The sequence below is a fragment of the Vanellus vanellus genome (assembly GCF_965231255.1).
Source record: "Vanellus vanellus genome assembly, chromosome: 9".
Taxonomy (NCBI): Eukaryota; Metazoa; Chordata; class Aves; order Charadriiformes; family Charadriidae; genus Vanellus; species Vanellus vanellus.
In genome coordinates, this window is record NC_138914.1 from 26,469,095 (window position 1) to 26,495,407 (window position 26,313).

Genomic DNA, 26,313 nt, shown 5'->3' on the forward strand with positions numbered 1-26,313 from the left:
CTGCTGCTTGGTGGGGCTTTACCTGTCGCTGCTTGGCTTTGGGATATCCGCGCTGCTGGTCTTGCCCAGCTGCAGCCGAACGGAGTTTGCAGCAGCAGCTTCCATCATCTCCTGGGACTCCTGACATAAAAAGGGACAAATCAAAGTTCTCTGTCTATGATCGAAGTGGAGATAAACTAAACACCCAGCAAAACCCACGTGCTGCCCTCTCCTTCTGACCTTCTGTTAGCGCAGCCGGGGAAAGACCTTTCACTCCAAACATTTTGAGGGGGGAGGGGGTAAAAACCACCCTTATGAGCAAATCTTTCCATCATAATGTTTATTATAAATGGCACCTTTAAAAATTATACCGCTATTCAAGTGTTAAGCTCACTGCTAATTTAAAAACAAGGTTATGATGCGGGATCCAGGCTGTCAGGATCTCTTTCTATTGAGTTCGGATCTTCCCCCAACATTTCAAGAGAAGCTGTGACGGAAAGAGGCAATCTCAGAGCCCGAGGGAGACATCCAGCCCCGAGCACCCAGCAAGCATCACCTCTTCTTCTTTGGCTTCATTTTTGGCATCGGACAACTTCTTCCTGCTTTCTGGCATAAGGTCATCCAAAAAGCTGAGCTCCCGCTTTGAGAAGCAGAAGTCCATCACTTTCCGAACAAACACGAGAGCCAAAACCTTCACAAAATAAGAGGGAAGAGGGGGTTGAGGTGTGAGATGATGCTACGTCTCACTCCGACGCTGCAAACATCCCGCTGCTGAGCGGCACCGGCTCTTACCATCATGGGAAAGATGATGGCAGCACGGGACACCTTGATGGCCCAGAGCAGGACGAGGCAGATGAGCTGGATCACGGTGAAGAAATGCACCTTCCGCAAGGGAACGTGCCGCAGGTAGATGAAATCCGGCTGGTATTTTGCCGGCATCCAAAAGAGCTTCAAGCGGTCGAAGAACTGCAAAATAAAAGCGGAAAAGTTACCCCTTGGGGCTGCGGAAAGTTTCTGGCCCTGTTGGGACGTGGAAGGAGTTTTCAGGATCTCACGTGCAGTGAGAAATCCTGGATCCCACTTTGTTCCTCCCGGGAGCAGCACCCGTTTTCCCTTTGCTCCATCTATAAACCAGTGTGTCCATGAGAGCTGCCCACCAAATTGCAATTATTCCACATTCTTCTATTATAGAATCACAGAAGGGTTTCGGTTGGAAGGGACCTCGAAGATCATCCAGTCCCACCCCCTGCCCTGGGCAGGGACACCTCCCACCAGCCCAGGTTGCTCCAAGCCCCGTCCAACCAGGTCTTGAACACCTCCAGGGATGGGGCAGCCACAGATTCTCAGGGCAACCTGCACTGGTGCCTCACCACCCTCACAGGGAAAAATTTCTCCCTGATATCTCATCTCAATCTGCCCTCTGTCAGTGTCAAACCATCCACCCTCGTCCCATTGCTCCCCTCCCTCATCCAGAGTCCCTCCCCAACTCTCCTGGAGCCCCTTTAGGCACTGGAAGGGGCTCTGAGGGTTCCCTGGAGCCTTTTCTTCCCCGGGCTGAACACCCCCAACTCTCCCAGCCTGTCCTCCCAGCAGAGGGGCTCCAGCCCTCCCAGCAGCTCCGGGGCCTCCTCTGGCCCCGCTCCACCAGGTCCATGGCTCTCCTGTGCTGTGGTCCCCGAGCTGGAGGCAGCACTGCAGGGGGTCTCCCCAGAGCAGAGCACAGCAGAGGGCACAATCCCCCCTCGCCCTGCCGGCCACACTGCTGATGCAGCCCAGGATGCGGTCGGCCTTCTGGGCTGCGATCGCGCATTGCCGGCTCACGGTGAGCTTCTCATCAGTCCGCACCCCCAGGTCCTCCTCAGACCATCTCACCCCCCCTCCCTGTTCTTCTATGAAAATATATTTTTAATATATTCTATTCTTCTGTTTGTTATTTGGCATTTCTCAGCCCACTGAATCCCCCAGCGAGGATTCCCACCGGCAGTAGAAATCGCCTTTGCTTTGCACTGAATTCCCCCATTTTCACCACACCAAACACTGCCCTGTCCCAAATCGTGACGCAGAGCGTGCTGAACTTGCCTGGTCCTCCCGCCCTACGTACCTCCTGTGCCCCCACCAATCTTTTCCTTATACAAAATACTTTCACTGCCTGCTTTTGGGGAGGTTTTCTCCCACACCACTGCTTTTTTCCTGCTTCTCTGGAGATGACACAGCAGGGAGCTGCATGCTGTAAGAGTCCGTACCTGAATCCCTCTGAGCGACGACACACCCATGTAGAGAAAGACACCGTAAAGCACAGGCATGGGTATAAACTGGGAAATTAAAAAAAAAAAGAATGCAATAATTTATTTTTTTACTTGCTTTTTCAGTATTACTGCTCTCTTCTAGAGGCACTGCCTAAAATTGCCTAAAGCTTTCCAGTTTCCACAGGGTTGGAGATGTGTCACCTCTTAACCCGTAGAGGTTTTGTGCGTGCGAGTGAGTGAGTGAATGCTCTGCTTTAGGCTGAGCTTCTGAGTTACGTTTCATTAGAATAATCCTGTTTTCTGAAAGGTTGGAGGAAAATAGGTCATTTCACCCATGAAACTGTACGCCACGTTCTGTGATGGCTGAAGAACATTTCTACACATTTTTGTCGCAACATGCAAAAGCGAAGTGCCTCCTTTTAGCCTAGAGCTGCGGTGACTTTGTGGGAAGAACACACAAGGAAGCCCACGGGGATGATTTTGGTGTGTTTAGCTACTGGGAAAGGCTGTTGGGAGGCATTTGGGGGAGCAAATTGCATCCCATAAGGTGCTGCCTGCTTGAAAGAGAGCAGTGTACTGGTCTGAATCCGCTTCATCGTAACCCATAAACACAGGTGGGCCTGAGAGACACCTGGGAATTAAAGCAGTTGTCCTGCTCGCTTGCCTCGAGGACACCAAACTGGGGTGTGAAGGGCTGGAAAGCGTAACTGAGGCTGGTTCCCACCGTGGGCCAAGCCTCAAGGTTTGGGATCGCCTCCTCCTCTGCTCCACACCTACTCAGGCCTGGAGGGAGGGGATGGTTTTTGTCAAACCTCCAAAAAGCTCACGCTTGTTGGGCATTTTGCATTTTCCTCTTACCTTTAACACCGAAGTGAAGAAGACAGAGCAGCCCATGAGCACAAAGATCATCAAGCCGGTGACTCTCTGCTCTCGTATCCCCAGAAACTTGGGTTGTTCTCCTGGAGCTGAGCAGCCAGACTCCACTTTGAGGCTATTGACGTGGGTGATGGACAGGACAGTCGCAGCCACAAACCAGGGCAGCCCCATCACGGAGCACACCCCGAGCATCACGGCCACCATGAAAAGGTCCAGGTGGTACCCGCATCCTTTCTGTGGGCAGCAAAACAAGGAACAGAGCATCCCACAGCACAAGAGCGAGGACAACGTCGCGACTCAGACTCAAACCCTACTTGGGCACAAGTCACCCTCTTGAAAATTTAAGAGAAGAATTGGCAAAAATAAGGATGGATCCGGTCTTTGCGCAAACACCTTGCATGAAAATCTGGCAGGAGTTCAGACCAAGTGGATTTGGGAGGTTTGTGCAATAGCTACTTCTCAAACAAACAAACAGACTATTTTCATTCATAAAGAAATTTCTACTGCTTGTAAGCAAGATGTGACCCTGAGTTATCCCTGGCAGTGCGTCAAAACAGATCGTTCCCCCAGCTCCTGCTGGCATTCTGAAACAAAAACACGCTTCTATAGTGCTCGAAAATTAATTTGTTCCTCCAAAAGATTGCTCATCTGAACTGCCCTCGTTTGCTCCCTGTGACATCACTAATCCAGCAGAGCATCCTGCCACACAGCCTGACATTGTCCCAAACCAACACCTTCACAAAGCACTTGGCATAGGAGCTTCTCCCCACACCTGCAGCCCAGAGTGGGGTGGGGATGGGGTCAGCTCTTGCAGCCCCTTACCTTCAGCTTGTGCTCCTTCCTGTTGACAATGACAGACGTGATCTGCTGGTCCATGAATATCAAGATGGTGCAGAGCAGAGCTGGGATGGGCGCGGCCAACACTGTCCACCAAGGGTTGGGCCCTATGGGGTTGACCAACCACCCGCGGTCGTCTCTGGTAGGCTGCAACAAAGCCAAAACACACATCAGGATCAACTCCCAGCCCAGCCACTTCACTGGCTTTGATTTTCCTCTCCATCGCTGTGCCGCCTCATCTCCTGGCCCTGCCTTCCTGTCACCCTCTCCTACGGGGTTCAGCAGTGCCAGTGTCCTCGTCGCAAGCACCTATAGATACTTCTGTAGGTATCAAGTTTTGGGGCTGGCGTCTTCTTTCCAGAAGGAAACGATGCATTCGGAGGTGGAAGAGGAGATGATAACACCACCAGCATCCCCAGACTCAGCCCTGTCCTGTCCCAGCATCACCCTGTGGCATCCCCAAGGGCCGAAAGCGGCTCCACACCAAAACACCCCATTACCTTGAACATGTGGGGGACGTGGAGCTTCGGCGATGGGATCCCAACCAGGAAGTCAATGAGGACCATGATGACGATGGTGAGGAAGACACCAAAGTCACTTACTGTGGACCGTACCTGGGGCAAGAAAGCAGAGCTGAAAGGGACAGCACAAACGGGGCCATACCGTGAGATGGAAAAGTTAAAGACATCAACAGCATTAAGGCTGGTTAACAAATTCCCACCACTCTGAGAAGATGCAGCCAAATCCCTCGTTTGGATAGTGTTGCTGTGTTTGTACCTGCAAGATCTGGTGTCAGGCAATAAAAAAAGTTTAATTAGGTGGAAAAGGGTGGTTTAAATTCAAACTTAAAAAAAAAGCCAATAAATATTAAAAAATAACGAAACAGACGTCTGCCACTACAGCTGCACTCACAGCTACAATGGGAATAAGGCACTGAGGCATCATTTGCTCCTCAAAAGGAAGAAACAGTGTCTTTTGTGTCTTTTTCTATGGCAGTTCCTCATTTGAATCAACTTTCCCCTTGGGCACACAAGGTGAAAAAACCCACAAATGAAAATACAACAAACAACCAACTTTGGAAGACCGATTTCCCACTGCCTGGGGAAAAAACCACTCCGGGGCAGGTCGAGAGGCAGGTGGGAAACGCTACGATCGTTTTGCACTCCTGGAAATGAGTGAGAGACATCCAAGTTTGGCCTTCAAGGTCCAATATTTCCCAGTTTGACCAAGCGGTGGCAAACACTGCTTAGTGCTCCGGGAAAGCCATTTTGGGAAATGAGTGTGGAGACTGCTGCTGGCCACCGTCTTCTACCTACTCTGGTCGGGAAGTAGCGGCTGGTTTTAAACTTCTTCAATAAGCCCGACAGGACAAAGGTGGAGAAGAAGAGGATGCAGCACCAGAAGAGGACATCGGGCGTGTAGGGGCCATCGTGTCCACAGGCAGGTCCACGAAACTCTCCATGCAAATACCGACATTCCTGGGGAAACAGAGCATCAGGACACAAAGGTAGTGCACATGCGGCAAGGAAACCTCGGATAACTAGGGGGTTTGGAGGATCTTGCTCCAAGATCTGTGACCTCGGGACTGCTGCAGCTAGCGGAGATTTATATTTAATGATCAACAGCAGCTGAATAAGTGACACATGGAACTACACAGACAGCGGAGAGAGGAGATGTGATGGGACACTGTACCACAGACCTATGGCACATCCTCTGCTTGAACAGCAGGTAACCGTGGCTGAAGAAGACACCAGAGGGGAAGGAAACACTGGGAACTCTTGGGGAGAGTGAAAGAGGGAACGGGGAAGGAGGGCTAAGACAACAGTGACAGGAAAGGAGAAGAGACAAATTGTCCCTTCCCAGGGGCAGGCTCACAGGACACAGCCAAGGGGGGTGAAGATGTCCATAAGAGCGTCCCACCCTGTGCCTGAGCTCTGCTTCCAGCAACAACGGCCCAAGGAGCTGCTCAGACATGCAAGTTTATGCACGTACCTTCAGACAGCGCTGAGTAAGAAAGCAAGGCCTGGAGTTACTAGGAACCAATGAAGGAAGCTAATTACAGCCTTCAAGCATGAACTTAAGTCCTCCAACTTCTCCAATAACCAAAGCACCCACTGAACCTTGCTCCCAGACAGAAATGCTGTCCTGAGGATAACAGTTATTGCCCACCATGTCGGGGATGAGGTGGAGAGGTGGACTCTCCTTCCCAGGCCCAAGGAGGTTAAACACACTGAAGTAATGACTTTTCAGAGCAGCACTGGCACAAGTTGAAGCCCACCATCACCTGAAGGGCTCTGAGCTTTGCACCAGGCCAGTGCCCCTGGACCCCGCGGCCGCGGCATGAGGAAGAAGTGACTCGGGGCACTTACAGTCACCGTGAGGTTCTCCCAGGTGATGCCAGACACATTGATCTTGTTGCTCTCCCAGAACTGCAGGGTTCTGTTGCTGGGATGGGTCGGTGCCTCACACTTACAGCTGGGAGGAGAGAAGCCAAGACAGGGGTGAGGGGAAGGCGATGGAGGTGCAGCCCTGAGCTCCTGCCAAGGGGCAGCGGCACTTTAGGAGGAAGAAACCCACTAGGAGATGGTGAGGAAGTCCAGCTTGCTGTGCGTGTGCACAGGGTAGGTCTCTCGCAGGTGACTCAGCTTCTCCAGAGCCTCATAGATGAAGATGATGCAGATGAGGGAGGCGAAGGCTTCTTCGGTGAAGCGGGTGATGTAGCACACCAAAGAGCTAGCATCAGTGGCCACCAGCACTATGCAGAAGAAGGCGGTCCACAGACCAATGCATGCCCGGAGAGAGAGATAAGAGAGCGCGTAGTCCCTGGGAAAGCAAAAGAAAACGCAGGGTGGAGAGGGCAGCAAGAGGCTCCGAGCCCTGCCTTCCTTCGGGGAAAGTCGGCAGCAATTCAGGAGCGTGTCAAGGCTGCGGATGGTAAATGCAGTTTCCGGTCCTACTACAGACAGCCTCGGGGCTGCGGCACAGGGTGTGGGCCCGCAGGAGGAGAGGCTAATTAATCCTTATTTAACAATGACCTTGTGTTAATGCCTCGGAGGCTAATTGAGGTCAGGTCCCTGTTGTGGAAGGTGGTGTTCTCCCACATCACCCCAATGCCCTAACAGCGAAACCGGCTGGGTTTGCACCCAGTTACCTGCTGCCAGCAAGTTGGGGCTTCATAATAAATTTAATTGCAATAAGGGGGTTAATCTCCCATCACAGTTGCCACAACAAAAAGACTGTCATGGAAAATATCCATTTCGCCTGAAAAGCTCCTGCTTCCTCAAAAATCATCAAAACATTGGACCAGAAAACTCTTTGGATATGTGGGTAAAATATATTTCCACTTCCAGCAAAAATCATGCAAAAAAGTGCCTGAGTGTGTACTGAGAGGAAAGCAAATCTTCCCTCATTCCCAAACCAGAGTCATTTGTCTCATCTTCCCTGTGCAGCCAAGCTCAGGCATCCACATCCTTGTGGTTTCTCCTCCTGCTCTTTCACTTTAACTCTAAAAACCCCGAACCACCCATCCATCCTTCAGAGACCGAGGGCTCCTGCACCGTCACATACTAAAGCAGCAGCGCGTGATGTCTGTGACACAGAAGACAACTTAAATCTACCAACTACCACTAAGAAAAACATCTTTTCTCCATCCCTGCCTTCTTCTGAAGGCGCTCGCAGCACCTGGCCGCAGCAGCCAGCCTTACTTGCAGAATTTGTAGAGGATCTTCTCGAACACGAGGACGGGGCCGGTGCTGCCGAGGATGGTGAGAGGTTGGCCAGCAAAGAGGGAATACACCACGCCGGTCATGGATGCACCCAGCAGCGACTCCATGGCACTCTGTCCGGGGAAGAGAGGCAGCAGCGAGTAATTAAATCATTAGGGGGAAAAAAACAAGTGCAAATTCACTGCAGCAAGGACTTTTGCATGAGTTTTGTCCTCCCCCGTGCCACCCAGAGAGAGGTGCTCACTATGTGGCCGTTGGTCGCCTCCCCCAGCAGTCCCCCGAAGGTGATGATGGGGGACATGCAGGCACAGTAGAGGAAGAGGAAGGACGCCAGACACTGCAGGCTCAGACCATCCCGAAAGTCACTCCAGAACCAGGGGGCTTTTCGCTTCACATCCCGGATCAAACCGCCAAAGAGCCTGGAGGAAGGAAAAAAAAAAAAAAAAACCAACATTTTCGTGGAAGACAGCGTTAAATTTTCTTGGCTGAGGAAGGACAATCACAAGCACAGAGTAACTTCCATTGCTAAAAAGAAGTCTCCTTCTCCCATTTTAGCCCCAGTAGAAACTGAGGCATACAAAAAACCCCTCCAACAAAAAGAAAAGGAGACCAAACCTGAGAGCCCACCCCCTCTTATTGCAACAGTCCCTCACTTTGAGAAGCAGCAGAGCTCTACCTGGAGGTACTTACACATCTGCTTCCACCCCAAAGCAAGAAAACCTCTGTGCAACCACACTGCAGCTGAGCCCAGCTGCCCAAATCTCCCACCCACCCAGCCCAGGGGACCAAGCTGGGAACCTGGAGCCCCTTCACTGACCCAGTTAACCCCAAAACTCTGCTAGAAGGGAGGTGCGCACTCAGATTTTAGGGGCAAACAGAAAAACACCCCACCAAACTATTTCAGTTCACACCTTCCTGTCCGCTCCAGTTCAGGACCGCTGTGTTTCTCCGGCTTGCTGTGAGAAGCGCTGTCATCAAGAGCTTCTGGCACCTTCCTTTTTTCCTGTTAAAATGGAAATAAGATAAAGATATGTCTTTGCAGCCACTGGCTTGTTTTGCTTTTTGGGCTGGGTACGTGACCTGTGAATTTGGGCCCCTGAGCAGCACCCCCAGCCGTGCTGCCCTCCTGCCCGTCCCCATTGTGCCTCCTTCTGCCGCAGCACCCACCTGCGAAGGGACGTTTTTCGGGGGCTCAATTCGGATGGAGGGATCCCACTCTCCTGGTGGCAAAACCATGACCTGATCCAGAAACTCATCGATGCCAGCCACCAGGTCAGCCCGGTTCTTGGCTTTATAGGCAACGTCGTGGAAAACCTGCCGTAGGAGAGAGCCTGGTGAGAGGATGACCCATCTCGGATGTCCTAACCAGTGCAATAAGCTCTTGGCTAAATGCAAGGTCATTTCCCCCAAATCGCCTGTTGGAAGTGGCAGGAAATATTCCCCCAAAGGAAAAATCTGTGCATCACAGTATTTGTAACCATCTCCACCAGGCTCCCGTCCCCCATGGCACACCACAGCCTTCTGCTTCAAGAGGAGAAGTTTCACTGGCCCTGGCAATGCCACCACTGGGGACAGCATGCTGGGGACCCTGGGGAGAAGGATGAGGCGCGGGCTGCAGCCCAGGTGGGATTTTAGCCTCCTGCAGGCAGCTAACAGGGACAACAAACCCTCTTCCTCACTACTACAGAGACAGGAAGAGGTGAAGAAAGCCCCAAAAAAATGACCCGGAGATATCTCTTATCTCGTCACACCTCATCCGTCATGATAGTAGCTATGGACCTGCCGATCTCGTGGTACTGATGGGCTTTTCCTCCTGGTCCAAGCAAAACAAACAGGAACCTAGGCAAGAAAACCAAAATGAGAGAGAAGAACATGGCCTCACTCAAAGGGCGCCCAAGGAAATCCCTGGGAGCTCCCACCCCAGAGCGTGGCTCCAGGGGGGACGTGTAGGCTCACCGACTCCGGTGATGAATTTGAAACGCATCAAAACCAAACGCAAATTTGAGTTTTGGGCAAACTTTCATTAAAATTGGCCAATGGGTTTAAAAGCTCCAGCAGGGAAGGGAGAAATGAAAGCACGGAGATGTGGGTGGGAGAAACCTGCTTGCTCCCACTGGCCGTGTTCCCCTGGGATGCCCAACTGATACATGAATTTGGTGTTTTGTTGTGGTGGTTTTTTTTTTAAATAAAAACTTTGCACTTCTCATTCAGACCTCGTTGGGATGGGAACTTCCGTCATGCCCGAGAGGAGGACAGCTGGGGTCAGGCGGACAAATGCCACGATGGGCTGGCGAAGGAAATCCAGCTCTCCTACAAGCACGTTGCACGCTTCAGCCCCGGTGGGAATTTTCTTCATGAAGCGCAGCTCCGCCTGGGCACGACAAGGGATTTTCAGCCATTACCCCAAAAGCAAAGCCCACAGCACTCTGCAGAACACTCTGCAGCCAAGTTTGCAAGAGCAAATCTGGCCTAAAAGCGTAAGAAAGCTACGAGTGTCTCACCTTGCTTAGATCCACTGCATTGGTGTCACGGTTCACCCCATTTTTAGCTTCTGCAGTGGTGGGAGATGGATGAGGAGTGAGTGAGTGGGCTGGGAGGAGAAAGACACTCAGAAAGACAGGCAAGGAGCAATCGGGACACTTCTCCTTTGCCGGGAGAAGTCTAATGGGGCCAAAGCCCTGCAGAAACCTTCACCTGGTGCCAAAGCCTGGCAGAAACCCTCACCAGGTACCAAACCTTGCAGGAACCCTCACCTGGCTTGCCGAGGGGATGCACATCTAACTGCTTCTTGCTCGTGTCAGCAAATGAGCAGACGATGGAGAGAAGGTTGTTTCTTTTCTTCTCGTTCTGATGGTGATGCTTCTTCAAAAGCACTTCTCGAACTTTTGCCCGCATGCGCTCATCAAACTCCGTGGACTGCTCTTGCTGGCCCAGGATCATATCTGGAGATGGCAACGGGAAACGAAGCCATCAGAGCAGAAAGTCCCCAAGCCCCGACCCCTCAAGCCCCCGGCGAAGGCTGCGCCACGCAGGATACCCTAACGCAGGCTCAGCCTTGCTTAGCAAGACGTTTTAATGCAGTTCAGCCTTTGCAGCGAAAGGAAGAATTCTCTTTTGCTAAAAGCCATCATCAAAGTGCTTATTCATCACTCCGCTCAGATAATTATTCCCCATCCTAGATAATGCCATTTTTTTTCCTGATCTGGCGTTTCTAGACAGACTCTCTAGACTCGACACATTTCAACAAATTATAAGCAATCTCTAGCGCAGACTTTCCCAGAGTTTCCTTTGCCCATCCACTGCAATTTGCCAAGCCCAGGGAGAAACGTGCTAAGAACGGCTCCGACTTCTCCAGCTCTTGCAAGGGCTGAATGGAGACCTGCCAATCAAAGATAATTTCTCCAAAGCCGCTTTTTCAATTAACTTCAATTATCTTCCCCACAGAAATATGCTGCTTGGTCACCTGCCAGATAAACTCTGCCTTTAAAGCTCTTAAATCCTGGATGTTAAGGCAATAGGAAAAAAAAAACAAAACAAAGAACGGGAGGAAACAGCTTGTAGTAAGTAGCTTATTTAAGGAGGTTCAGCTCTTAGGCAGACTCCGTGTTCCTGAGAGCAGCCTGCCAAGCCCTGACACTCCTTTCTGGCCGGAGAATATTCTCTAATCGCCTCTCTGACCCCACAAATTGCTTTCAAAAGGCTCCCATACTGGGAGAAAAAGCTGATGTGACTGTTGTACACCCAGTCTACATCCAAAAAGCAACCCACGATTTAAAAACGCAGCACGACTTCTGGAAAAGGACGTGCCATTGGGGCAGGGCTTGATACGGGAGTGAAGGGCACTGCGGCAAATTGAGCTCGGCCATTCCCGGTGGGACGCAGCGTGCTCAGTACCTGCGATCTCTTCGATGCTGTTGGCACAAACATCCAGCAGCACCGTCCCGTTGCTGATGCAGCTCCGCAGCTCAAAGAGGCTGTGCAAGGACAGCGTGGCCACGTAGGGCTTGCTCCAGCGCTCGCCACCATCTTCCACGTCCTCCTCAAACTTCAGCCACCTGCGGACATCGGGCACGATCAGCCCCATTGCAAGAAAACGGCCTCAGCTCTGCAACCCCTTTGGTGCAGCTACGGGGTGGCAAGAGGAGAAGGCTCCGCGCATCGGCACCTGCAGCTGCAAAAGCTTCACATCCCAGAGAGCAGAAGGCAGAGCCCGCGGCCGCCACCGCAGCTGGCAGCAGGGATTTACCTTGCCGTTTCCTTCCACTCAGCATCTTCACCCTCCTTCAGGAAGATCTCATCCAGCTCGGTGAACAAGTGGTGGGGAACATGCTGCTCGTCCTCCTCCGTGCTGAGGATGAACTGCACCCGCTGGGATGGGGTGTCTGGGGGCAGAAGATAAATCCCGTTACCACACCTGCATTCGACCCGTCACGCTCACACGCAAAGTGGCCATCGATCAGCACCAGTTCAGCCCTAAATATTGGGCTGGCCCCTCTCCCCTGGATCTGGCCGGGCTTGCACAGAGCCATGGAGAAGGAGAACCATCTGTTCCACCTCTGCATAAGGATGGGCCACTTTCCTTCCCCACGTTTCCATTTTTAAAGGCAGGATCCCTCTAAGGAAGACCAGCCTCAATCCATTGTGCCTTCACCTGCCTCCCAAATAACGCCACTTTCCCTCAGAAGAACAGCAAACCACACAAATCAGCCACACAGACCTGCTTGCAGAGGACCCCGGCATCCATGCAGCCCCAAGGAGGCTCGTGAACGCTGCGGCGGGACTTACAGTGATAGCCCTGCTCCATCGGGGCACAGTCCTTCTCCCATTCCTTCTTCCGATGCTTCTGGCGGTGGGGTCGGTGGTGCCGGTGGCTTTGCCTCACCAGCGGCATCCGCACGCCCACGGACAGGGTGCGGTGGCCTGCAAAAAAAGCAGTGTTCGCATCACTCCCAATATTGCGGAGATGGTTGACACTGATGCCATGACTAAACCAGCACAGCCATCCCAGGAGGAAACACCAACTTCTCTTCATTTTAGTTTCACTGCATCCCTGAATGTCAGAGACCCCTCCCTTTTTCCAAGCCTGTTTTACTCTAACTTTGCAACAACAGAGCAACAACAAGCGATGGATCCGGGTCACCTAAAAGTGCCCTGAAAGTATCAACCCTTGTCTAAAATTTCAGCTTCGGCTGGACAACACTCAGACCTGCTCATTAAGCAGCGACAGAAGGTAATTATTTTTAAAATCTTTGTATGGCACAAGGCAACAAGAGGAGATCCAATCAGTCCCGTGATAATGAAGTCTGGAACAAAAAAAAAAGAAAATCACAGCCCTGTGTCTGCAGCCATCAACTTATTCTCCTGACCTCTCCAAGCCAAGAGCAGCCTCTGAGAAAACAAGCTGGGAACTACCAAGCTCTGTGGCCAACACTCATACCGCAGATGCCATGAGGGCTTTTCCCCCTCTGTCTAAAAGCCACAACATTAAAAAAATGTGAAAAAAACTGTGCTTGTTTATTTAGAAGCACGCCACGTTTCACTGCAGGTGATGCGTATGCTGAGCACAGGACGCGGCAGGGACTTTGCACGACGGGAAAACGCGTGGGGCTGGTGGCACCTCTCCCGACTCACCTTCCAGCTCCTCCTTCTCATAGTGAATAGTGACAGCGGTGCTCGTTCTTCCCTGGTCATTCACCGCCTCCTCGTCGTGTCTCTGTTTAGTGAGGAGAAGATACAAGTTGGGACCAGGTGAGGAGAGCTCCCTTACATCCTCCCAGCCATCACCCATCCCTGCGGCCATGCGAGCCCACGAGCATCACACCTCTGCATGTCTCCTCCTCCAGGCACAGCCCTAAAAACACGGACTTGGAGGAGGTTTTTATTCCCATACCCAAATAAAACCACCTGTAACGTCACCTGTATTGTATACACCGTGAGTCTGGAAGGATTTACTAAAAGGGGAGACAGTTGAGTGTTTCAAACCAAAACCAAACCTCCTGCTTCGTTCTTGTGGTTCCTTTCAAAAAACTAAAATAGGGATTTCCAAACTGGGGGTGGGGTGGGGTGGGGTGGGGTGGGGTGGGGTGGGGGAACCCAAACCCACACTTTTGAGCACAGCCAGTTTCATTCTCTAAACGTGATACCTGCAGGACTCACTAGATGGCACTTGGCCACAGGACATGACCACCACCAACCTCCAAAGGCCCTCAAGAACCTGCAAGGGTGAAGCTTCGACTTCAGCCCAACCAGGCTCGGGCTTCTCTTGCTGCAAGCCCGCTTTCCACACAAAACTGCATTTTTCTCCTCAAAAGAAAAGCCAAGGGCTGACAGCTAATGCCCTCCTTGGCTGAAATACCACTGCCAGTGCTGTACAAAGAGCATCTGTGCCTTAAAAGCTGAAGGAGAACTACAGGAGTTCTCTTCTCCCCTTGCCCCTGGGCTGGAGAAGGGCATCACCGGGATCACCACGCTCAAAGAAATAAAAACCCAACCACGCCTCACACTCAAGTCACAACTGCAGCTTTGAAAGGGCCTCCAAGAAACCCTTCTCTTTAGAGAAGATCAAAATACCGGAAATCTGCTTTTTATCCCCTGAATTCCTGCTTCGACCGAATGGCATCACCTGCCGCTGTGGAGCAGCGACGCTCGGGAAGCTCACACCTCCCGCTCACCAGCCAATTTAACGAGCAAAAGGAACAAACGTTCCCATCTGGGAATGAGCTTTTTCTGGCGCCCGAGTACTAATTTCAAAGCCGACTTGTTGTGACCTCCCCGCCACCTCCCGGCACTCGCCCGCGTCACCCGGCAGCCGGATTATGACGCGCCTGTGGCTTTCCCGTCCTCTCTCCCACGCCGACCTCCGCCACCCTCTGTCCCTTCTTAGCAATGTGTCTGCTCCCCTCCAGATTTACCAGAAAAAAAAAAAAACAAAAACCCAAACCCCAACCTCAGAAAAGGCACGGGACAAAAGGGGCTTAATCAAATCGCTTTAAATGGCAATTTTAGTAAAATCGTTACTTAAATAAAACACCAATTTGAATTAGATTGCAATGTAAGTAAAATTGCCACCGAAATAAAACCCCAATTTGAATTAAATCGCTATTTAAATTAAATCGCAACTTAGATACAATCACAATTGAAATAAAATTGCAATTTAAATACAACGGCGAGCTTGAGTGTGTTACAGGGGTGTCAGAGTGGGAATAAACGGAGCGATTTGGGCATCACAGCTCCCCAAATCCCCCCCGAGTGACGTGGGGAAAGTCTGCTTCTTTCTCAAAAACCATTTTGGCTCCGTGCTCCCACCCACGATGCTAAACCTGCCCCCGGCAGGGCACAAAGCATCGTCCCCCCGCATCCTTCCCTGCTCTGGCGACATGCCAGTGGGATTTTGGGAAGTCTCCCCCCCTTTTTGGGGGATGCACAGCCCCTCGGCACAGCCCTCCCACCTGTAACTCTTCCAGAAGTGTCATTTTGGGACCCTCGTCCTGCTTCATCCTCAAGTCGGTCACCGGTTTTGGGGGATAACTGAGCCTCCAGATCAATCAGAGGACCAAACCCTCCGACTGCAGACCAGTGACTCCCAGTCTGCACCATCTCCAGCACATAAACAGCGACCGTTGCTGGGATCGGAATGTTCAGGGTGACCCCGGCAGTTATTTAAAGCTATACACCCCAATACTGATCCCGCTTGGAAAACTTAGCGGATGGGGAGAAACCTGCTCTGTTTTGAGGAAAAACTCTCCAGAATAGAGAAAAGGGGTGGAAACGCTGCATCTCGGCAGGGCAAAAGGTGTTACACAGTGTTTGGGTGTATTTGAAAGCCCAAACTGCCAAAAGACCACGTGAGGCACAAACCCTTGGGGAAATGCCCGTTATGGGGCAGCCCTGATTTTCATCAACATTTCCTGCATCAAATCAGGGTGTTTCAGGGAGGTCTCCCTTCGGCACAGCCTCCGTCCCTTCGCGGCTTCCATAAACCCTCGTTAGCCAGACCAAGTCCTACGCCGTACGGAAATGGCCAGAGAAGCCCCATGTTTTACTCTCCTCGCTTCCGCCAGCTATCTCCAGCCCTACTTTATGTTCCGAGCGGAGCTAATCCCTCATTTCCAGCCTACAGATCCATTTGCTGTCATGAACTTCCTCCCCGGCGCTGCTCAGCACAAAGGTTAAGGGCCCCGGCTCGCCCTGAAAGGTGACACGGGGTGTAAAATAACACAGCGAAGGAGGGTGACACCGAGGTCTAATCCGTTAAAATCCCATCGGGATCCAAGCTCAGATCTCTGCTGCTTTTTTATTATTTAGTATTAAAGCTTCAGGCGCAAAGACAGGAGAAAGAAGCCAAGCGGGTCCGTGGCAAGACGCTCCGAGAATCCCATCGCCCTTCCCCGGTTGTTGCAGCAGAAATCGCGGCAAACCTCGCACAGAGATGCCACCGAAGGAACCGGTGCCACTCAAAACCCTCTTTTTCCTGATTAAGCCACTCAAATGGACTCAGAAAGGTTATTTCATTGAGGAAATCGCTGGAGGATTTAAGGATTTAATAAGTCTATGGGATCTGTGGACGCGTGGGCTTGGGATGGGATGGAGCAGGATGGAGAGATGCCTCCAGAAAGCAAATTATCCCATCCCAGGATGGGTACCAGCACTCACAGACGCTTCGCCTTCCCTCTTTGTCCTTCGCCGCCGCTGCCAGGCGCCTGGAAAACATCAAATCATCGAAACTGGGCTGGGAAAGGGGATGGCGAGCTCACTTTTGACTTTCGGAGCAGAGGGTGTTGTTCCCTCTCAAGAAAACTTCTCCAAATTATTATTTTGCTGCAGGGTTTTTTTTGTCCCAGCAGGAGAGAGAGGGACTTTTGACTGTCCTGCCTCAGTTTACCTGTCTCAGTGCAACTCCTCCGGTTAGAAAGAAAAATCTTTCCCTGGGGAAGCTTTGGTGTAATTGAGGATGAGGAAAAGCACAAAGCAGAGGTTCAGGTCCGGCTTTGAGTCCTCCCGGTGCCGGGGGAGGCCAAAAGCATAGCACGAGCAGGCAAACTTCCCACCTCGGCCCCCTCATCCCGTCACACGCAAGCTGGACTGGCCACTAGCAGCAGGAGGGAGGATTGATGGAATTAATCTCGCGCAAAGTGTAATTAATAACACTGATCCCAGTGTTATAAGGGGATGAGGGGCCAAACTGGGGGAGCTGCTTTGGTGGCGGAGCACGAGACTCCCCTCCTCGCCCCTCTCCATCTCCATCCTACCCAGACGAAGCCACCGGTCCTGTGGCTCCCTCCTTTGCTATCGTGGGGGTCAGCACCGTCCCCTGCGGGGACCCGTCCGGCTCCTGAGCCAGGATTTGGGCTGTGACGGGGACTGGACCCGGGAGAGGACACATCTCCAGAGCCCCAAAGTGGGGCTGTGAGGGGGGGACACACGCAGGTCACAGCTGAGCATCACCAGGACGTGACCGTCTTCCCTTGCTGGCAGAGACGCAAATTCCTCTCAGTCTTTCCCGTGAGCTGTAATTTCAGGGCAGATTAATTAATTCCCCACCTCTCGTTTGCCCCCAAGAGCAGCTCCTGCAGCCGGGTCCCATGGGTGCAGCGGGGAGGCGGACAGGCCCTCCCCCGGGCCAAGGAGATGCAGAAAGAGGGGGGGACCACCCAGCCACCTCCTGCCTGCACCCCAACACCGGGCGCATCCTTGCAAGCGCCCGGAGGGACAATAGCTGAGGTGACCGGGTGGCATGGGGCTCTGCGGGGACAGTGGCCTTTGTCCCCCTGCTCTGAAGGGCCGCAGCATCACCAGGGGGTCACATCGAGATGTGGAGGAGGGGGGGTCTGGTGGGGAGACCCCCAACAGGCATCGCCCAGGTGCCTTCCTCCCCTCCTCACATCCCTCCCGCACCCAACTTGGGTACCCCTCGCCTCCCCCTTTGCGCCCCCACCCCTCCGCCTTGCAGATGCCTTGCTGATGCCTTACACCCCCTTTCAGTGGCCTGCTGTCCCCTCTCCTTGCACACCCCCAGCACCCTATTTTAGACACCTACCACCCATCTTACCCCCTCCAACCTTGCAGATGCCCTTCACTCCCCTTTCCACGGCCCTCACAGCCTACCCCTTTGCAGATGCTTTGCCTCCCCCATTCACCCCCACCCCCTGCTCCCAACGTGTTTCCCCCCAGCCATGAGAAATGCCGCAGTGAGCAGCCATGGAGCATTCTCCAGCCACACCGTCGGCATGGCCCGCCCGGGGGTACCGGGCATCGCCCTCCCTGCCCTGGTGCCACTGCCCCCCACCTGACAGCTGAGGATCCCATCGGCCCGTTGCTGCCGGCGGGCATGACGGGGCTGGGGGGAGATAATTGCTTGATAACGATACTCTTAAGACATCCAAACAAAACACGAACAAAAATCACTACGATCACAAAAATGAGTAGGTTTCACAATAGGCTTTGCAGCCGTCAGCTCAGGGCAAACTCAAAGCCATGCAAGATTTTGTTCAACCATCTGACTTCTATTGCCTCTCGTAGATTTCTGCCATCCAAGTAGAAAACAAATTAATTTTTCTTATTTTCTCTTTTGACTGATTCCCTGTCCAATCAATACACCAAGGAGGAGATCACATGTAATGCCATTCTCCGTGTTCTGCCGTCTTCCAAACTGAAGGGAACTGCATTCGAGAAAGTGCTCGAAAGCCCAGCAGTTATCGCCTCTGTTTTGGACCCGCACTTCAAGGAGATGCAGTTTCTCAGCCCCAGCCTGAGAAGCGAGCTGCACCAGCCAGTGAGAACCACGCTGTTGCAGGTTTGCAACCACCAGTCCCCATCTGCCACCCAGTCTGGGGTGCCAAACTCAGATTCCAAAGCCACGGGCGCAGATGCCGGCAGCCAGCTGCCTGCTCGCAAGGACCCATGCGCCAGCGCCCCGTCTCAGAGCAGCTACGACATCCTTCTGGGGTAGGACCCGATGGAGAGCATGCCCGAGATCCATCAGCAACTGGAAAACTACATCCTGGAGCCCCTCTGCAAGCGCAGCACCAGCTGGTGGAAGAAGAACGAGCATCGCTTCCCGGCCGTGGGGCGGCTGAGCCGGCAGTACCTCGCCATCCCCGCCACCGCCCTCCTGCCAGACCAGGCCTTCGCTGCCGGGGAAAGCGCCCTGGAGCATCGGTGCACTGTCCTGGCGCCGGAGAATCTGGTCCAAATTCTGTTCTTGCATCCGCATTCTGATTTTTTAGAATCAATGTGAAACAGCAACAAGACTTGGAACAGGAACTGGCACGTGGAGCCCTTCCCTGGGTCAGTGGGGGGTTAAATCGACCCGCGGGGTTTTGGACACCACAGTTAGATAGGGTGCCGGGTATTTTTCCCAAACTCCCGCCTTTTTGGCATCGCTTGGGCAGCACCGGCAGTGAGGAGCAGGCTTAGGGAAGAGGTGTGAACATGCCGATGGCTCTTCTGACTTTTAGGGTAGTTTTTTTATAAATACAAGTGATGGGAAACAAAAGGAGAATGTTCGTACCCGCTCTGCAAAGCGGGTGCTTCGGGGAAAGAAGTTTACCATGGCCCAGACCTGAAGATCAATCCTTTAAAGACAAAACAGAACCAAAATACAGATTTGCTTCAACCAGGCGGGAATATTCAGCCACACAAAAAAAAAAAACAAAAAAAACAAAAAAAAAACCAAAGCCATGAAAATCGGGTGGCCTGGCAACGAAAAGTAAACCTTTTCTCCCTCCCGGTACACCGCCGGCAGAGACCAGCCCCCTTCTTTAGATGTCATTCCCTGAACTAACCCAACCACCATTGTCACTGCCAAACGCTGCGTTATTTGTGCAAACAAACACCGATGGGCGCTACAGCGCAGCACGAAAGGCCAACGCCGACTCTGGCAAATAACTAAGAGGCCTCGCAGACATCCAACGCCTTCACCCGCCCCAATCCTGCTGCCGGCTTTGTCATGGCAGTGCCGCTGCGCTCTCCGGTGGGAAAACCAACCGGGGAACAGCACTGTGCGGCGCAGGCCCAGGTTCTCCTTTGCTTCGCACCACCAACCGCACAGAACGGGTTTTGACGGCTTCGATTATTTCTGGCTCAAACCCAGCAAGAGCAGCCCCAGGACTTGAACGTTCAACAGCTCATTTTAATAAATTGAGGAGAACACATAAAAAAAAAAAAAACTTACTCCTCTCAGAAGAACAACAAACCTTATTCCTATCAGAACAACACTAAAGCCTAAAACTAAGAGCTAAAAGATGCCTAACTAAGACCGAAAATCTACACGTCACTATCACCTAAGGGGGAAACACTATTAAATACAATACCTTATTCTCTGCTGTTCTTATCTTCTGGGTCTTTCTGGAGCGGGGGCGACCTCATGGTGGTGGACCCTCCGCAGAGCTCAGGCGCTGCCGGAGGCGAGAGATGGTGGGTGGGGTTTTCTTAGTGGTGGAAAGGGACCTGGTTGCTGGGCTGAACCGGCAGTTGCCCAGTTGCCAAAGGGAGGAGGTCACCCTCTGGGCTTCTGCCGGCTTCGCTGCCCTTTGAAGACATCTCCAGGGCCTTCTGATCCTCCCATGGGCGATGGTATTTCACATGCGCGTTCCTCCCGTTGACTGTCCCAAACACCCTGGAAGGGAAAAAACAAACGGGGATTTTTAACTCCTTTTCTAAGAAAAAAAAATTCGTTAGACGACGTTTCATTACTTCTAATTTTGTGAGTTTCTTGTGCGTTTTGCTGCGTGGTGCCATACAGTCTCTGCCGGTACCCCCGGCTGGGTGGGACCTAGGTGGTTAAACACGGCAGATCATTGGGGATTAAAATAGGAGAATTAACATCACGATGGATTAAAATCGGGTCGGACTGAAACTCGAGTGGCTCTGCGTGGCACGAGCGATGTCGCTTGGCACGAGCGACTGCAGCGCGGGAGCCCTCGGGCCGCAAACCACAAGAAGGAACTTCAGTGGAACCTTTTTCTCAGCCAAACAAAGGAGAAACGCTGGGATTCTCACCCAAGGAGATGAACCACCCTGAGCCTGTAATGGGAGGAAAGGGCCTTCAAAGAGAGAGAGAGAAACCGTTGTGGCTGCAGTCAGCGGGAGACGGAGGAGCCCCGAGTGCAGGGGAGACGGGAGGAGGATGGAACTGAGCAGGAACAATCCCGACAGGTTCGTTGCTCCAACGGGCACAGAGGAAAAGCGGCTGTTAAACAAATGGTGGTGACAACATGTGGCAGAGTGCGGCGTGGGACAGGTGCCCCAACACCTCAGGGAAGAGACCGTGAAGCCTTCAAAGGCACAGGAAAACACAGCGGTTTCGGCTAAAAGTCCAACAAAAGCAGCAGGTGGCGGCGGGACAGGGGGAATCCTCCAGCTGCCCTTAGTTCTGCTCCCCCCAGCCATCTCGGAGAGTTCCCATCTGTTTGAGCCCAAAGCAGTGAGTTTCAAGAAGAAAAAGCGAGCAGCTCACCTTCCACACTGCCCGCAGGGAAACCCAGCTGCATCGCCTGCGCCTCCAGCCCCACGCGGAGCGTCCCCGGGATGGCGGGAGGGACTGCCTGTGCCACGGGGCGTCTTTTCGCTGCTCTTCCGCTTTCTTTGGGCATCCTCCTTCGGCCCGAGCCGGCACCTCTTCTTCAGGCTACAACCAGCCTGTAAAGCAGACAGCCTGTGCTCATTTCTCCTTCTCCTCAGCAAGGGGGACAGCTAAAGTGAAAAACTGGCTGGAAACATCCCCAAACGGCCCAGACACTGAGGGGTTTATTTGTGTGCTGGGTGGAATGCGTTCTATCAGCCCCAGCCTGCCCCGCTGAGCTCCTCCGAACACTAAAACAGCCAAAACAATGCCGAAATTCGACAGGGAGGATGGGGTGCAAAGACAGATGGTGAAAGAAAAACCGTATTATTTCTACTGTCCTCAGCAGAACAGTAGAATTACTGAGAACTGAAGTGACATGCTTACCCAGTGGCTGCCACCAAAAAAAAAACCCTAAATAATATATATTTCTGTGAGCCACATTTCTGCTTCCTGGCCAGGAACGTTGTGGCAACACCCACACAGAGGCGGGTCACCAACAGTTCCTCTTCCAGAGCACTGGGATGTTACAAAACATCCCTGAAAATCATCAGCAGCAAGTTTAATGCAAAGGGGATCGTTTCCCAGAGCCCAGGACAAGGCGTTCATGGAGGAGCGGCATCTCGCACCCACCCCGGCAGTTTTCCTACCTTCTCTTCAGCCTCCTCCACCTCATCCGTGCCTCGCTGGAGCCTTTTGGCTATCCGTCCAGGTCGGGTGGCGCCAAACCTGACGTGTTTTTTCCAGGTGTAGTAATATTCCACACACTGGGCCACGGTCTTCGACTGAATCTGTCGGGAGAAAACCAGAAGCGATCGATGAGGGAAATACCACAGGAAAACACTGAAGGCACAGACCCAGGACGGATCTATCCAGTGCTCTTTGTCTGTCCCCCCCTGCATCTGCAGTTCCCACAGGTGAGATCAGGCCGAAAACGAGCCCCCTTCTTCTGAAAGGGCTGTAAAGAAGGCTTGGGAGGGCAGAACTGTACATTAGACGCCAATGGTCAGCGGAATGTCATTATTCTTTTAATATTTCCCATATTTTGTACTGGAGAGATTAAATATTCTTTGGTAATTACACATTAGGGAAAATTATGTTTCGTACCAGTGTCTTTTTAGCATGAAGCTGCATCCCAAGGACAGGATTCCGACACGCTGTTCAAAAGATGACTTTTCTGGGTTAAAACTCCCCTCCACGCTACCAACCCGTGACCCGCCTCGGACTAACTGCTTTACCTTCTTCTGGATCAGGTGGAAATTCTTCTTATGCACATAAAAAGCCTCTTTAAACAACTGCTCCTCCAGGGGCGTCCAAGTGTCTGAGCCTGGGAAGAAACAGCCACGTGCAAATGATTAGACCTACTCGCAGCGTGGGGCATCACTGCACGGGACAGCAGCAGGCTAGAACACAGGGACGAGGCACTCCCTGTGTCAAAAGGCCCCCGGAACAGATTAAAAAGACTATTTTCCCTGCCCCGAAGAACATGAACCGCTGCTCACACGTTTCTAAAAATCACTTCTTTCAATCAGAACAAAGGGAACGGCAGTACCCGCTCGCATTCACGGAGAAGCAACAAGCTCTGCTTCCACTTTACCTGCGTAATGATAATCAGCCAGGGGATGGGATTCAGGTCGCTGGGGTGCCCCAGACTGCAGCATCTCCAGACCCTCCTGCGGGAGTTCAGAGAACAAGACTTAGATTCCCCCTCAGGAGGGACCTCAACTCTTCAGCCCACTGTGGGAACACGGTGCTCAGTCGATGCTCAGAAACAGCGCGTCGGGGTCACCTCCGCCCACGGCAGTCGATGGGAATATTTCCTCAATCCACACTGATGTGTTTTAAGAAACCAGAACCTGCGCAGATCTCCGGGGACCAAGCTGTGGCACCCCAACAGCCATTGCTTGCTGCTGGAGTCCTTCTGGGCTCGTCCCTGCTGCAGGCAGAGCTGCCTGCAGGAGTAGGAGGACTTCTATTCTCCAAATTGTCACAGAATTGACAAGAGACACAACAAGCTCTCATTGATACACAGGGTCTGTCATCCCACAAGACCTTAATGCAGAGGGCGGCCAACAGGCAGCATGCAAGAACTCTGCCCCTTTAGCAAAGGGACTGGAGCCTGTGGAACAGAAAACTCAGGAGCGACTCCCAGCTCACCCCAGTAACAAAGGCTGTCCTAGTCCGGTAGGAATTCGAAAATAGCTGCTTCTTACCAGAGCTTCATGCAGGCGGTGCAAGGCGTGCTCCAGGTTGCCTCTTCCCCCCGGCACCACATTGGAGCAGGTGAAATTGAGCAGATTTGTCACTAGAAATGCAACAAAAACCAACAGAAAGTCAGTTCCCATCAAGAAAGAGGAAAAGATACGATACAAGGCCGAGGGCAAACAGAGCAGACAGACTGGAGACCCAGAAAAGGCACTGAAAAAAAGGCAGGTTATCCGCTATCGCTCTCTCTCCCTTCAGAGCAGCTTTGGGACCAGAAGCTCCAGAGACAGATCTCCCCTCTACCAAGGTCGCTGCAGTTGAGGTGGGACAGCTACAAACACCCCTGACCGTCTCTCCCAGAGGACGCGACTCAGAGCACCACCGGTTATCTGTTCACTGTCCCATCAGATCTGAGCACCCTCGGGTGCTACCAGCCATGAAGGCAGTCAATGAAAGGAGGGAGAGGGTCCCAACGGACAAACAGCTGCTGTGAAAATGTGCAGTTTTCGACCCTTAGTATCTCGGGGGGGAACTGACAAGAAAAACGTTAAGAGAAACCTCTGTCCTGTGTTTCCGGGTTCATTGCGATGTCTCCCCAGGGCTTCCACACTAGCGACGCTCCCTCCTCCTCCTCTTCCAAACGGGATCTGTCCTGCAGGTCTGGGATCTCTGCCTGAAATTCGCTGCCAATGTTGACGTGTCTGAAATTGTTAAGGCAGAGGAGGTGAGGAAGGAGAGCTGGGAACAGCACGATAGCACGCACCCGCTTCGAAGGAGGGGATGTGTCAGGTACGGCAGTTATTTCCCAGCACAGCGTCACCAACTGCCCTCTAACAACTCCCACAGCCCCTTCTCACCACCAACAGCATTACCGTTCCACCACGTGAGCCCTTTTGCGCCCCATCGGGCAAGAAAATTGCCGCTTCCTTCCTCAAAACCCTGAGCAAACTGGCAAAGTTCACTCCAAGAGCCACAGCCAGCAGCAGAAGAGCTGCGACGGTGGGCCAAGACCACCGTCGGAATGTTGTGTAGAAGGCGGGAGGCCGGCAACCGGCATCATGAGGTCAGCCTGAGTGGCAAGCCCAGCCTGGGCTAGCACTGGCCATTTCTGGCCAGCACAGGGGTATACTCCAGCCAAAAATAACCCTCCATTACCCTCCGCAGTGCTGTGGGGCAGTGGGAAAAGTGGCCGAGCCACAGGGAGAAGGTCAACGGCAACAGTGAGGGCTGGCAGAGCCCCGGTGCCGAACCAACCACGCACCCACTCCTCAGCCCCCTTTCCCCAGGGTTTGCGGTTATTCTGATCGCTGGGCCGGAACTCACGGCCCAATGCGGATTTTAGAGTTAACCTTCATTGGCCAAAACACAAAGTCCCCGTCCATTCTGCCCGAAAGATATATGAAAAAACCCGCTCACGGTAAAAATCATTGAGACCATCCTTTAGCCTTCTTCGCCACCCTCATCATTGCACACCGCTCCCCATTCTCCCAGAATTTCCCTCCTTTCGGGGAAATCTCTCACTGGACACGGAAGGTGTGGAGATGGACCCTCCGGATCTCCTGGCACAGCTGCCCCTCACCTGGGTTACAGTCGGCCCCGCAGGGATCGAGCCATTCAGGGCTTTTTCCAATCCAAAGCCAGGAGCGGAGCAAAAGCCCGGTGGGCTGTTTCCATCCCCTCTGCCACAAAAGCAATCCCAAAGGAGAAAGGCACATCCTTTTTCACTTTTCCAGACTTTCTTTGCAAGGCACGAGTCTTTTAACAATATAGTTTAATCACCGTCAACATTAGATCCGCGCTTGCATTCACTCAGTAGAGCTCACTGCCTGTCTAGCTGGGAAATCTCTGCTGCTCAATTAGCGGCAAAAGATGGGAACTGGAGAAAAATCCCCAGCGGGACATCAATCCCTGGCGTTATCACGATACAGCCTGAAATAAGAGATGCGGTTAAGATCCATTCTCCTTCCAGCGACTACGTGAATTGCACCCATTGACAAATACGTATAAATATTTGTTTCAAAGTTACAGATGTCGCTTTTTAATTGCGACACCAAAAAGGAATAACCTGCATTAAAAATGCCAGGAGTGTTTTCTTCCCATACCGTGCTGGAATTTCTGAAAAATCCCGTTTCCTGCACAGAATAACACATCGTTTGTGGATAAGAAATAGCGAACTCAGCGTTTGGGGAAGGTGAGCTCCAAAGTGCTGAGGATTCATCTCTCCATTCGCAGGAGGAAGATAGCAAAGGCAGTCAAAGCTTCCCAGCGCAGCATCCTTACTGCCTGCCTGTTCCTATAGCCCGGGAGATCCTTGGAGACTTCCCACAGGGAAAGGGAGGAGGGGGCTGACCACCAAGGCCGGCTGGACCACGTAATGATTGTCACCACATTCGTTTCTTGCCAAAGAACGATGAAATTCATCCATCTGAACAAGACAGCAGGTCCCTTCCCTGCCATGGTTCCAGCGCTGGAGGAAAGGTGCCTCTCCCGAGGCTGCATTGGCATGGCACTGCTACACAGAAGGACAGAGATTTTTAAATCTCTTTATTTCTTCCAGGGAAAAACTTGCTTTCTCACTCAGTAAAGGACAAGCTCCCCAGGACGGGCAGGAAGGCGGCACAGCCACGATTTACTTACAGAGAAAGGACCAGAGGGGTGTGCGGTCCCTGCGCCCGAGGAAAGCGGCCATTGCCAAAGCAGAGGGCAGGACGTCTCTCATCTTCAGCAGAAAGAACCAAGTCACAGAGTCACTCTAAAAAAAAAAGAATTAACCACAAAATTAGCTAATGGTTTCCTAAACCTAAACTCAGGCCCTGTCTCCGTGATTATAATACAATAATGGTCTTAACAGGCAGGCAGCTCACCAGGAATGAGATGGAGAGTG

General features: G+C 52.4%; 1 protein-coding gene across 1 annotated transcript in view; it reads right to left on the minus strand.

Annotated features, from left to right (window-relative positions):
• Positions 1-487: 487 nt before the first annotated feature.
• Positions 488-26,313, minus strand: part of LOC309675614 (electroneutral sodium bicarbonate exchanger 1-like) — a gene marked incomplete at both ends in the record, with an annotated part of 32,885 nt that continues 7,059 nt past the window's right edge. Inside the window, 17 exons of the mRNA XM_082487941.1 lie at positions 488-670; positions 772-945; positions 2,223-2,291; positions 3,084-3,335; positions 3,924-4,085; positions 4,439-4,552; positions 5,255-5,395; positions 6,539-6,761; positions 7,643-7,776; positions 7,908-8,082; positions 8,575-8,666; positions 8,831-8,977; positions 9,415-9,502; positions 9,877-10,016; positions 10,469-10,605; positions 11,558-11,718; positions 11,910-12,077. Of these exons, the coding sequence (XP_082344067.1) occupies positions 488-670; positions 772-945; positions 2,223-2,291; positions 3,084-3,335; positions 3,924-4,085; positions 4,439-4,552; positions 5,255-5,395; positions 6,539-6,761; positions 7,643-7,776; positions 7,908-8,082; positions 8,575-8,666; positions 8,831-8,977; positions 9,415-9,502; positions 9,877-10,016; positions 10,469-10,605; positions 11,558-11,718; positions 11,910-12,077 (2,560 nt within the window). The remainder of the gene's footprint in view (positions 671-771; positions 946-2,222; positions 2,292-3,083; positions 3,336-3,923; positions 4,086-4,438; positions 4,553-5,254; positions 5,396-6,538; positions 6,762-7,642; positions 7,777-7,907; positions 8,083-8,574; positions 8,667-8,830; positions 8,978-9,414; positions 9,503-9,876; positions 10,017-10,468; positions 10,606-11,557; positions 11,719-11,909; positions 12,078-26,313) is intronic.